Below are 12,687 nucleotides of genomic sequence, written 5' to 3'. Positions count from 1 at the left end.
GATAGCGTCGTCCTGTTCAGCATTGAGGGGTGGCTGAATATTAGCTAACACTGTCTGACATAAAAGTCTTCCGAGGTGTGTTATGTGTACTTGAAGTGACTGCACGTTGTAGGTGTAAAGCGTACTGAGTAATTCAGCCTTGGTTGCATTAGGCATTTCAGTGTACGTAAATGCTGAAATTAACACTTGAGAAATTAACCTCATTCACTCTCTAACCCTAAAAGTGGAAAACAGTCGGACAGCCCTTTGGAGAAACTACATCAAATCCATCCACTTTCTTTAAATTCGGGCTTGTTAGTGTCTCACTAGCTGGCACACAAGATTTCTTGCTGTGTGTCTGCTTGTGGCTCACATGTGGCCAACAACGTTCTGCACCCTTTAGAAGCCAACTTTAGAGGAGCTCTAACAATACTCCATTAAGAGAAGCCAGAGCCTGGCGTTAACAACGGCCTGAGGCCTTGGGCTCCGAAGCGCAGGCCTTATTAAAAATCACTCCATCTACACCACTCAATGGAGCCTCTGTATCACCGTTATTAACTCCCCCTCCATGCCTTTTCTCTTTTCTCCCTCTTTCTCTCCTCATTCCTGCTTTAATTGTTAATGAATCTAATGCTATCAAAAAGGATGACAGGGATCAAGAGAGCAGAGAGGAGACAGTGGTGCTCTTTCATTTTGCCTGCTCCCTCATCTGTTTCTCCGCCTTCACCTCCCCATCTCCCCCTCCACCTCCTCTCTTGTTCATCATCTCCACTTTGCTCTGAGTTGTAGCACAGTTTTATTAAAACTCCCAAGGTGGCCTGTCTATCTTCAGCATTGATCAGCACACACTCTCTTCGTTAGAAAGGCCCTTTTGCACTTTCAGCAGGTGTGCAGAACCATGGATATACACACACGCACGTACACACACCTATCACACAACTAAAAACAGCATATTTATATACACACAATCAAACTCTCTCTCCGTGTGCTCCCCGAGCCCACAGGTTCATGAGTCAGTCCTGCCAAGCAACCACACACATGCGAACAGCATCTGTGTTTACATTCTACAAATATTTTTCAATTGTATTTTTGCCTCAAATACACCATGAGTCAAAGTGCTTTAAATGCAACAACAAATTTCATGTGGATTTTTTTGTTTGTTTGTTTTGCCAGTCCCCATGCAACTCACTGACATCTCATTGCAACAAGAAAAACAGGAAGAGAGCTATAGAGATATATCAAGAGTTTCATAAGGAAACATTCCACATTCTTACATAACAGATGTTGACCAAAAAAATCTTGGTTGCTATGACGCATGTTGTGCGATGATAGCAAATGATTACAGTTTCTTAAATCTGATCTGGCTCTTTGTAAATTACAACGTGGGTAGTCATTGTTTAAGATCAGATTTGACATCTGCTCTGTGAACACACACCAACTCGCCTCACCAGCTGCAGCGCCAGCATCCACCACCCAAGCCTCCAGCCAGTCTCTCCACGGCCGTAAAAGCGACCCCCTCCCCCCCACTTACACAGCCCCACACCCCCACCCACCCTGCATACAACTCCTTACATGTGGAGGAAAGGAGAGGAGAAAAGAGAGGAGGAGAGGAGGAGAGGTGGAGAGATGGAGAGGTGGAGAGGTGGCGCTCAGCGGGGTGCATTTAGGGGTGAGGTTGGCCGGTAGAGGCAGTAGAGTGACGACCTTAACCCTCTCTCTCTCTCTGTTTCTCTTTGTCCATCCTCCCTTCCTCTCCCAAATGTAGGGTATCTCAGCCCTTGCTTGACCGCTGTGTACCAGACTATACCACTTTCACCACTGTGGGGGACTGGCTGGATGCCATCAAGATGAGCCGCTACCGTGACAACTTCGTCAACGCCGGATTTGCTTCCTTTGACCTGGTGGCCCAGATGACAGCAGAGTGAGTGGAGAGGGAGTAGATTCAGCTAATCAGGCCTAAAGTGATTGATTGGGTTGAGTTTGAGAGTCAAATTAATGTTATACAGATTGACTTTAAGGGAATAAAAATAGTCTCATGGAAAATTAAACATGATAAATTGTGGAAAAGAAGCTTTGAGAAGACTTGGACATGAAAGAATAACTAAAGGATAAAAAAGGATATATTTTACTATACGGGTAAATTTAGTGGACATTTCAGAAATATATTCATTGTGCTACGAAGATAAATCATGCCTTAAAGACATGTAGTATTAGGCCTTTTACTGTTCCAGTATCTATGCACAAATAATGTAGCGTATAAAGAATCCAAGATGTAAGAGGGAAAAGAAAAGATTTTTTGCAACACCACCTGACAAAAGACACGACCAAGAGATTATGCAGTGAATACTAAATGACAAAACACAAGATCTTCCATGCTTTTCCAGTAATTTGGCGCGTAATTGACCAATCAGGATAGTTTTGCTGTAAAATAGGGGGATTATGTAATCAGGAGGGGGCCAGTAACAATCACCTGCTTCGAATGTGAATCAACAACTTACAATAAACAGAAGCAGTACATTTTTTCAGCAACTCCTATAGCTGATTCCATCACTACAAAATCCAGTTGACCTTGATGTCTCAACCACCTTCTGCCCTGTTTACAAACAGGAAATGATGTAATGTAAGTCATGGAAATTGGAGGCCAGTGATGATGAAATAAATGAATTAGAATTATAATGATAAATAAATTATCCTCATTAGCTCCATAATAGGCAATGGAGGTGGGGGTAATTTGTTTCAATTTGGCCAGGCTGACAGGTGTGGCGTACTGTGGTTCTCTGTTGCCCTTAATGGCCAGTAATTCCTCTAATGGTGCCCATTTATTATCATTTCATCCTCCATCGCTGCACTGATGGGGATGGCAAAATATGGGAAAAAAACCCCACCATTTATTTGTGTGAAATTGTGGTGATGCACTCTTCTTTGGCTTTTGAAGGCGATGGATGTGCAGTGTGGATTTGGGTGTGTGTGTGAACATGCACGTACTGTGATGGTGTGTGTGTGTGTGCATGTGTGAGCTTAGGTGCACACCTTTGTGCTACAATGGATGGGGCCACAAAGTCGTTCAGACAAGCAGAGTGTTTGGTGTCTGCGTATAATATTAGATTATCCAGTATTAGTGTGTATATGTGTGTGTGACTAAACTGAGAGGACGCAGACTGTGGCACAGCCCCAACAGTCAGCTAATCACTGCCCCAGACGCCGTCCGCTCTCTCCTCCACTATCAACTGGGGAAATCAAACAAGCGAGCGGAAAAGAGAGGTTTTTGTGATATGATTGTGCAGTGTTAAACCAACAAGGCCATGGTGATTAGATTATGCTGTATGACTAATGACAACCAAAGCAGGTGTGCTCTCAGAGGCCTTTTAAAGGGTGTAGTAATGTCAACTGTATGTCAACATTTTCATATTTTCCCACTGCATCCTCAACATGAGGTTAAGGCTTTCTTCTTACTGTAAGGATCAACTGTGGCCTTGGCCCATGGCTGAGAGACTGCTTTACATTTTCCAATATGGCTTGTATATGGACTATGCTTGGATATCTTTAAGGAGTGAAGAATGTTGTGCAACAGTGGGCAAATTAAAGCTGATTTACTGACACACAGAACCGTTTTAAGTATGTCTGGCAGATTCCTGAATAATCTGTTTAGTATCTTAGAAAAAGAAGATCTTTTGCTTCTCTGTTTCTATAGCTAAGTTGTGTGGACTCTGTGAAGTCTACCAGCTGCTGAACAGTAGCTAAGTTTACTCTTTAATCATTAACTATCACATTATGGTCCTTTGACACCCTTCCTCTTACCCACCTGCCAGGCAACAGAAGTATGTTGCAGTCACTATAGCTGTATGAGTGTCCCCATTTTGTTGACATTCTCTCTGTCAACCATTTTATGGATGACTGCCAAAATGCTTGCCTGTCTCTGTTCCCACCTGGAAGACTAAGTGTTTACTTGAGGGTGAAAAGTGAAATCTGCACTTCAACTTTGGACGTGTCATGTTTGTCTGCTTTTATATTTTTATGACTGAGCCACCTGTTCTTACTTCCTTCTTTTCTCTCTCACCACAGGGACTTGCTGCGGATAGGGGTAACGTTGGCTGGCCATCAGAAGAAGATTCTTGGTAGCATTCAGGACATGAGACTACAGATGAACCAAACACTTCCTGTCCAGGTGTGAGCGACAGGACACACACACGGACTGATGCAGTCGAAGGACAGCTAGACAGGAAAATGGGGGAGGAACAGTGCCAGAGAGAGCCAATGGAAAACCCTAGCTGCCTGACCCATCTCTGCCAATTAGACGCTATGAAACTGGCTTGCAGTGCCTCTGATTCATTTTTTTTCTTAATTTCATTACCACTTCCATTTCCTGTTCCTGCATTTTTTTTTGTTGTTATTTGTCATCGTTATCCCCCCCATCCAGTCAGAATTAGTGTGTGTTTGAAAGAGAAAGAAGAGTTAACCCCCCTTATATCCCATGCGTGCCTCACCAGCTCTGGTGTGGGTTGACGTTTGCATGCATGTGTGTTTTAGTGAGGTTGGCCTCAGCCCTGTAACTGAAGCATCGCACTCCGATCCTCATGCAAGAGTCCCTCCCCTCTTAACCCAGCTTCAATGGACGTATTACATAGTAAAGAATGACCCACCCTGGTATAAAAAAAGTGAACAAAAGTTCACATGTAAAAAAAAATAAAAAAACAAAACAAGAAAAAAAAAAAGAAAAAGAACCCAGAGGAGATAGAGACAATTCTTTCCCTGATAGAAGTTGTTTTTACTGTGCACGTGTGTGTCGTTCTCCATCTTCATATTGAAGGTGTGTTATCTAAAAGGGCACTTGCTGGAGAAGGGAGAGGTGGTGGAAGAGGAAAAATGAGATCAAAGGTCAAGAGGATGACAGAGGTCAAAAAGGTCAAAGGAGGGCAGCCACATTTTTGGACGCTTGTTTTGGCTGCTGAGTCCTCACTTGGTCACCAGATGACCTCTTCAACCTTCATCCTGACCTAAAGTGACTCAGGATAGTTCTACAGCTTGGGATCACCTGCTCATCAACTGTGTTTTTACACATAAAAATGTTTTATTTTTGTTTGTCCACACATAATTTCTTTTCTTTTCTTGGCTTTCTTACACATTTTTGGGAGATTTATGGTTTCAAAATGGCCGGTCAAACCTAAGTACCCCCACAGGACGCTTTATGTGATTAAGGGGAGACGAGGACTGTGGCAACATGATAAAAAAAGACCACTTGGCCTTTTGTGTGCATTTTTGTATGTGTGTGCGTGCATGTGTGCGTGTATGTGTTATTAAGCGTGCTTGGACGTGAGGGTGTGTCAAGTTGCACACAAGTATACTGTACCATACAGCTTCCGCTATTTGCCACCGTGGAGAATTAACGCATGAACTGAACTGTGACAAGGAGCAAATATATCTGAAACTATTACGCTATATTCTGTGGACAACTGTTAAACATTCTTTTTTATTGAATCCAAAAAAATGAACTTAGGACATACATATATATATATAATTATATATATGCATCATGCAGAAACTGAGAGAAACCATGACGGACACCTTACTTTCTACTTACTATTATCTGGATTTAGAAATAATCAAAATTCTTGTTTTAATTTCTTGACATCCCACCCTATGTATTTATTTGTACCGCCAAACCACCCCAATCCCTCACCAACACACAGACGGACTTCAGGCCATTTGGGACAGTGGACTTGGAACAATCAGAAGAGAAAACTCCAAGAGGATTCACCGAATAAATTGATGAATATTAAACAAAAGAAACTGCATATACATTGGATATTGTATTTTTGTTGTTGTTCTAAACAGCCTGTACATGTTTTGTAACAAAAATACCACAAATAACAAGAAAAATGGTGTTTTGAAAAAATGGAAGTGCCGTTGTGAAATGTTTGATTCAGAGCGAAATTAACAGAAAGCAAAGGGAAAGATCAGGGGGATGAAGTAAGGAAGTAGAGATGAACAGATGAACAACACCAAAGGTTTGACCACTGGTAATAATCCGTCACCCTTTTTGCTTTCCGTCCATTATCGTGTGAGTGTCTTCGTAGGTGTGTTCAAGTCTGTGTGTGCCAACTGAACTGGATATTAATAAGCTTCCCCAACCCATTCTCTTTCTCAACATAAAGTGCATTTATGAAGCACTGAGCTGTTGCTAATCGTCTTCCAGGCACATTGTTTTGTCAACTTCTAACCTCCTGCAAACCACTGTATTGCATCTCAAAAAACAAGCGGTATACTTGTGTTTTGATTTGACGTATTTAAAAATCAGCTTGAACAATCCCAACCAATCTTATGTTCAAGTGTTAAAGAGTCATTAGGGAGAAGGTCTAGAGATGATGCAGCCCATCTGTCAATCAATCCCCAATCGTCCCGAAGGCAGAGCTCCATCACCAGAACTGCAGTGTGCAACGGTCATCAGAGAATCCAGAGCTGTCAGAACAGAAAGCTATTGGTCTTTGTCAGGTCGATTAATGCAGAAGCCAATCTGGCATCGCAAGGATACGAGCAGGCAGCGAGGACAGACATACGGCAGGCTGACCTATCATTATCTCTCTTCATTTCCTGTCTGACCTGCAATCATCCTGTCTCAGCTCAGGCTGCTGCATGATTAGTACAGTGCAGGATCAACAGCCCTGGCACACAGATAGGCAAAATTTGCAGACCCCCCCCCCCCCCACATCCTAAATGATAGCAGCTGCATCACGGAGACCCTACTATTTGTGCTTCACACAGAGGGGTGTTTGAATGTGGAGGATTAATGGCTGGGGCTCAGTCACTGGTGTGATCTTCCAGACAGTCTCCATATTGTTTGAGTTGGAGCTGATCAATGCAATATGTGAATATTACTAGTCAGGTGTATAACGATAGCATGATTTTAGTGGCCGTGCAGTGTGTCTTGCCATATTACTATTGTCAGCCTCTCTTAAGTCCCTTCAAAAAAAGTCATGGAGGAAATTATGCAAAACAACAACATGTTTGATATTCTTTCATTTTAATCCACATACAGACATTTTCACAACTGCTGGTACACTCTGTAAAGGGCTTACTAACCTATAACAGTTGTAGTACACAATCAAGTATCTGTTGTGTACTCAAACTATACAGGAAATAAGTCTTGTATCCTTACTTTTTTTTGTCAGAATGTCAGATCAGATTTGGTATCCAATGGCTGAAAATCACAACATGATTTGTCAATGTCAACATGATTTGTTATCATGACGATACAGTGCTGAAAGCGCCAGCAGAATTCTGCACAATTATGTTGTTTCTCTCCAAATCAAACCAACACTTGGATTGGAAAACGGCGATAGAGTCTACATTGAAAGATGACAGAGGAGTAGAATTAATGCAATCAGATGTTCACTTTCACTCAGAGTCCCCAAGGAACATTACAACGTTATTCCCTCTTCCTACACTCAGCTCAGTCGTTCAATCAGCTAAGCCCTCAGTGTTGCAAAGTCGCATGTGGCACCAAGAAAGACACAGTTGATGAGCATTAAGAAAAAAACAGAGATGGGGGGCATATGGGGGCTAAACACAATCAGATGGCAGACATGCCCACTCATGAAAAATGGCAGCGCGTTGGAGCTTGCATGAACTATTGATGAGACACACATGGTGAACTGGGGTCTGTAGCTGCGTTCACCAAAGTCAACCAGACATGAGTGATGAGCTCAACTGGCACTGTTGCACATCTTAGAATGATTAAACTGCCACCACATCAACTGCAAACAATTAATCTTTCAGTGGGTTTTTCACACGTTTCATGGGAGTGTTTAATATTCAACATTCACGCAGAGTAAAGATACACACTTTCTGGTGGGGTTTTTTTGTTGTTGTTCATCCTTCTGACTGCACATTGCTGAAACCAAGATGAACTGTTATGTTTGTGTGTGTGTGTGTGTGTGAGAGAGAGAGAGTGTGAAATAAATAATGATTGCCATGTTATACAGACAACACTTTGATTAGCAGAGTTTAGGCCTTGTTAGATGTGGTTATTTCTATGTGTGCCAACAGGATTCAAACTATCCCAACATTCCCTCCACCTTTCTTTCCCTGTATTTCATCCTCCACTGATCATCAAACAAACACACCCCAACTTGCCCGCAACCCTTTACCACTTGCTAACTTTGCTTTCTTCAGTTGTCTGTTTTAAATAAGTATATACAGTACTTTCTTTTCTTCTTTCTTCTAACAAGCTCACTCTACATTTGTCTTTGGTCATTTTTGAAAACCCCCTCTTTTCATACAAGGAAGTGATATGTTTCAGACAGTACTGTACATGTGTAGTGAACTGGGAGGGTTGGGGGGGGGGGGTGGGGTAAAGCGCTGAGAAATGCAATTGTTAATTCCTCTTTGAAAAGCATTAAGATGTATTTAATGGTGCAGACATACACAACAAATTACTAAAAAATGATGATGCATTCTTGTAGAAATATTTTTAAAAGACCCTTTTGCAATTAAATTATTTAAGAAATGTGACCCGTTCTCCTGACTGAGTCTTTATGTTGTGCTTGGAATCCATGCGAACTAAAATGTTCTTCTATGAGGTACCATGCCAACACACTTGTTTTCCAGTCAAGTAACTGCTCAAGACAAAAACATTCATTTTTCCTGTTTATCATTTATGGCCATCGCATTGCTTCTATAATCATGACCAAAACTTTTTTCAGCAGTTTCCATAATAACATTCCTTGCTGACTCCAAAGCCTCACTTCAGACAAACTATCTGCTTCAGGTAAATGCACCACACTTCCAGGTTTAACTCTGAACGTTTCTGTTAATGTCCCCAGTGTACCTGTAAACAGGGATTATTTTCATCCAAGGCTCTCTGACTTGATGTTTGTGTTTTAGACATGTTAGGCTGCATTATTCCCCTTGCCTCGGAAAAGCCTGAGGACATTTAGAGTAACACTGTGTACTCTTTTTTTTCCTAATGCCTTCTTTCATCTTTATAGCTGCAGGTACCTGATGAATGGATTATTGATCCTAGTAAACCAAGAGTTCATCTATTTCTAATGCCCCTTTAGTGGCTAAGTTCTTTGCCATGATTGCAGCTGTAATTTTAAGTAGCTTGCCAGAATTTAGAATTAAATTGCACGTGTGCGTCCAGAAGCATATCAAAGTGTAGCGGCATAATTCTAAATCAGATATAATTTCTCAAATGTCACCATCACAATGCAGTCAGCCTTAAAAGCTTGTGAGACATGTTGTCACAATCAAATCAAAAAGTTTGCAAGCAGAGTTATGTCAATACAATGCAACACTAAAGCTCCCACATACTGTCTTTCAAGCCCACTAATTTATATGAGCTTGACTCATCTCTGCAGGCGCTGAGCCACCGGTTCTTGTTTTCCATCAAAAAAGGGAAAGATGCTCAGATCATAGATTCTACCTCATCCTCCCCTCGCCTTGTCCCCTGGCTCCCTTCTTCTCCCCTTCCCTGTCCAATTAAATACAGAGTCTTGGATCGGGTGGTTTCGGTGTCTGGGTAGAGCAGATATTTTCGAAAAGCCCCCCCCCCCTCCAGTTGCACTCGGAGAAGTTTCAACAGAGGATTATATCTTTTTGTGTTACAGCAGGCAGAATAAATTTCATCTCAGATTTCCAAAACTACTACAATTTTTTGTTTTCCACTGATGTTGTCAGATGATGGAGTCACTGGACAAGTATGGAAGGTCCTGCCAAATGTTCTCATATTTTTTATTGTCATTTGGCATCAAGTTTATATTTATCTATTATGGTACCAGAGGAAGCTTAAAAACCCCATGTGAAGATACGAATTTAACCAGAGTGGGGACCATATCACAGGAGTTGTTTTGATTATCCCAGACAGTGAATGCTCCCTCAGAGGTCTATATGTAGTATAATCTGTCAGTGTGAAGTAAATATGGACCAATTCCAAGATGAACTGGAGCACTGTATACTTTCCTATGGCTGTTGACATAGTGTCACATTACCGCAAGCTGGAAAATATTGATTGTGTGCAGGCCTGTTTCGTCAAAATATGTCATATAAGAATTATTGAAGTGTCAGTAAAGATCAATATCTTAACCTGTTAGTGAGGCAGCATTTGCATAAACATCACTAAGCATTAGCATGTCTTTGCCACATGTCGGTCAGGACAAGGTTCAGTGCAAAACATGATCATACCCTTTTACACCCTCCTTACCCACTCCTTCTCCTCATTATTTAAGCCAAAGTCTGTCTCCCTTTATTTTCTCTTATTCCCTACAGACGATCCCTCACTCTGCCTCTCTTACGAACATCCGGCTAACAGCCCCACACCCGCTCACTGTCTACTTTTTCATCCTCTCCTGTCTCCTCTGCCATAATCCCTCTCTTTCACTTTAGCTTGGCACAGCTAATTGGTCACGTCTCTACTGTGACATGGGGACCTGACATAATTGCTGGACAAATAGAGAGGCGTTTAGCTTCGGACCTGTCTCAGCTAAGCTGTACACAGACACCAGCCGACTGGAAAGCCTAATTACCACTCCAACCCCACAACTTGCTAATTGGCAAATGCTTCCAACAAAGAAGCATGAGTGTGTGCCTGTGTGTATGTGTGTGTTTGTCTGCACCTTTGCTTACGTCCTTTAGATAATTATCCTATGAAACAAGCATACATAAACATTTTACAAAAAACAAGCTGTTTGCATGATATGAGTCATCAGAGTAGTTTGCCTCAAAGAGTTTCAAAATGTGTCGTTAATTTCCTTAAATTGTGTTTCCAGTGGTGGAGTCTTTGCATTCGGTGTGTCACTTATCACTGTTCTTTTTGTTGTTGTATTATTTTGCTGTCTTTGTGACAGTGCTAATTAAATTTCCTGTTTGATTAGCTTAGCTCAATCCAGACTTTCTGCACACGTCACTCTGTTGATTTATCTTTTTCCTTTTTTTTGTATACCAGACTTCCACACCCACACACTGTAACACATGCACTCACTTTCAGAGCTGAACTAATTTTTACGTCCCACGGTTTTTCGGCATTTGATTAATTCCTATTACTTTAACAATACATTAATTATGTTGAAATGATTTCAGTATGTTTCTCCCTTTATTTGTCTTGCCATTCGAGCCAGCCATGACTACAAATCAATTAATTAAAAAGTTAAGAATTATATGACTTTTCTTTAATATATTAACTTATAAGGCATTTTTGAAAAATAGCCAATGTGTTTAAGCAGAACATGAATGCTCAATTTTTGCTAGTGAAGTGCAGAAAATAAATATTTCTGTAGTGAAAGGGTGGATTTTCACTTCATCAAATGTTCCCAAAATCTGCAGACGACTGCTCCTATTCAAAGGAACATCACAAAGGATTATCCTATTGCAAAACCCCTGAAATATTTGACCACCCGTTCACATCGCCTCCTTCCCCAAAAAGGGGACCCGACCTTTTCTGTCCTAGAACAAGCATCCTATTGTTGGGTGTTTGGGTGCAGCTGCATGGTCTTTCTGTCTGATGGGTTGAGTATGTCTGCCAGGGAAACAATATTCGACAGGACTGCACCCGGGGACCATGGGGTGACCTGGAGTTCACGGTCAAAGCTGGACAGTTGGTGGGAATCTGTCACATGTGAGAGGTATGACGGCCTTCAGGTACGGCGAGGCCATTGAACAAGCACATCAAAATGCCGCTGTGGGAAGATAAGAACTCCTCATGGCTGCAGTTATCAAGATAGAGCCTTAATTTACTGTAAACACAGCCTAATACCAGTGCCATAATGCATAAATCACGTGGCTTGGCATGAAACCGCACCGACATGAGCCTGCTATTCAGGGGGAACAGAGCTTCCACATACAACAGTGTATACATGATGATTGGTGAGATAATGAATTTATTTTCTTCTAGCCCCCTGCTGAGTTCGTGTCCTCATCACAGTTCAGCAGACATCAAGCAGGCTTATGCTTCTGTGTCGTTATGGGAGCTTTATGCACTGCAGTGTTTGCAAAAGACTTCAGGCATTTTTACTTTTCAGACAACTAGCGCTGTCATTATAAGGAAAACCATAAATAATCTCTCTGTGGACATGTAGATCTGTACCTATTTGAATTATATTGATACTGAAATTAGTTTTAGACCAATACAAGCGTCAACTTGCATTCAGTAGGATACGAACATTTTCAGATAATCCTTTAATTGCCTAATTGACCTGGCTGCAGAAACGGTTTGCTGACTTCAAAAAATATTGTACTGAATGAAAATTGAGAATCATCACTGTCAGGTAAGCTGAGGTAATTATGAAGAATAATACCCCAACAAACATCTGCTGGCCACTATTTCTTTGATGCGAACAATCCAGCTGCACCATTGATAATCTGCTCTCCAACTAAAGATAATTAATGTGCTTTGCACTTATGAATGACGGTCATGACATTGCAAAGTCGAGGTCATTTTTCCTCTCCATTGGTGTCATCGGGAGGCATGAAGGGAAGGGCCTTGTTCCCGCCTGACATCTCATTAACTGCTTGTCGATATTTATCAGTCTTAATCAGAGCTGTGGCAGGTCTGGTGTGATTACTTCCTGGGTGTGAAAGCAATCACACCTCGTCCTCCCCACTGTCCTTGATTTACGGAGGGAAAATAGTCTGGCATGTTTGAGGAAGTTTGAGAGGGCCATGTAAAAAGAAGATGAAATTGAAAAGAGCACATTCTCAGCTTCTGCCTTATCTCTC

General features: G+C 41.6%; 1 protein-coding gene across 8 annotated transcripts in view; it reads left to right on the top strand.

Moving 5' to 3' along the window:
* Positions 1–6,687, top strand: part of LOC124060262 (ephrin type-B receptor 3-like) — a 59,035-nt gene extending 52,348 nt beyond the window's left edge. For 6 of the 8 annotated variants that reach the window (XM_046390986.1, XM_046390990.1, XM_046390987.1 and 3 more), the window contains exons 15-16: positions 1,745–1,900; positions 4,042–6,687. In XM_046390986.1, coding sequence (XP_046246942.1) covers positions 1,745–1,900; positions 4,042–4,150 — 265 coding nt within the window. In that variant the 3' untranslated portion in view covers positions 4,151–6,687. The remainder of the gene's footprint in view (positions 1–1,744; positions 1,901–4,041) is intronic. The other 2 variants (XM_046390993.1, XM_046390992.1) reach the window with 1 other exon arrangement.
* The last annotated feature ends 6,000 nt before the right edge of the window (positions 6,688–12,687 follow it).

This window comes from Scatophagus argus, chromosome 6, assembly GCF_020382885.2.
Source record: "Scatophagus argus isolate fScaArg1 chromosome 6, fScaArg1.pri, whole genome shotgun sequence".
NCBI classification, from domain to species: Eukaryota; Metazoa; Chordata; class Actinopteri; family Scatophagidae; genus Scatophagus; species Scatophagus argus.
This window is presented reverse-complemented; position numbering and strand designations above follow the sequence as displayed.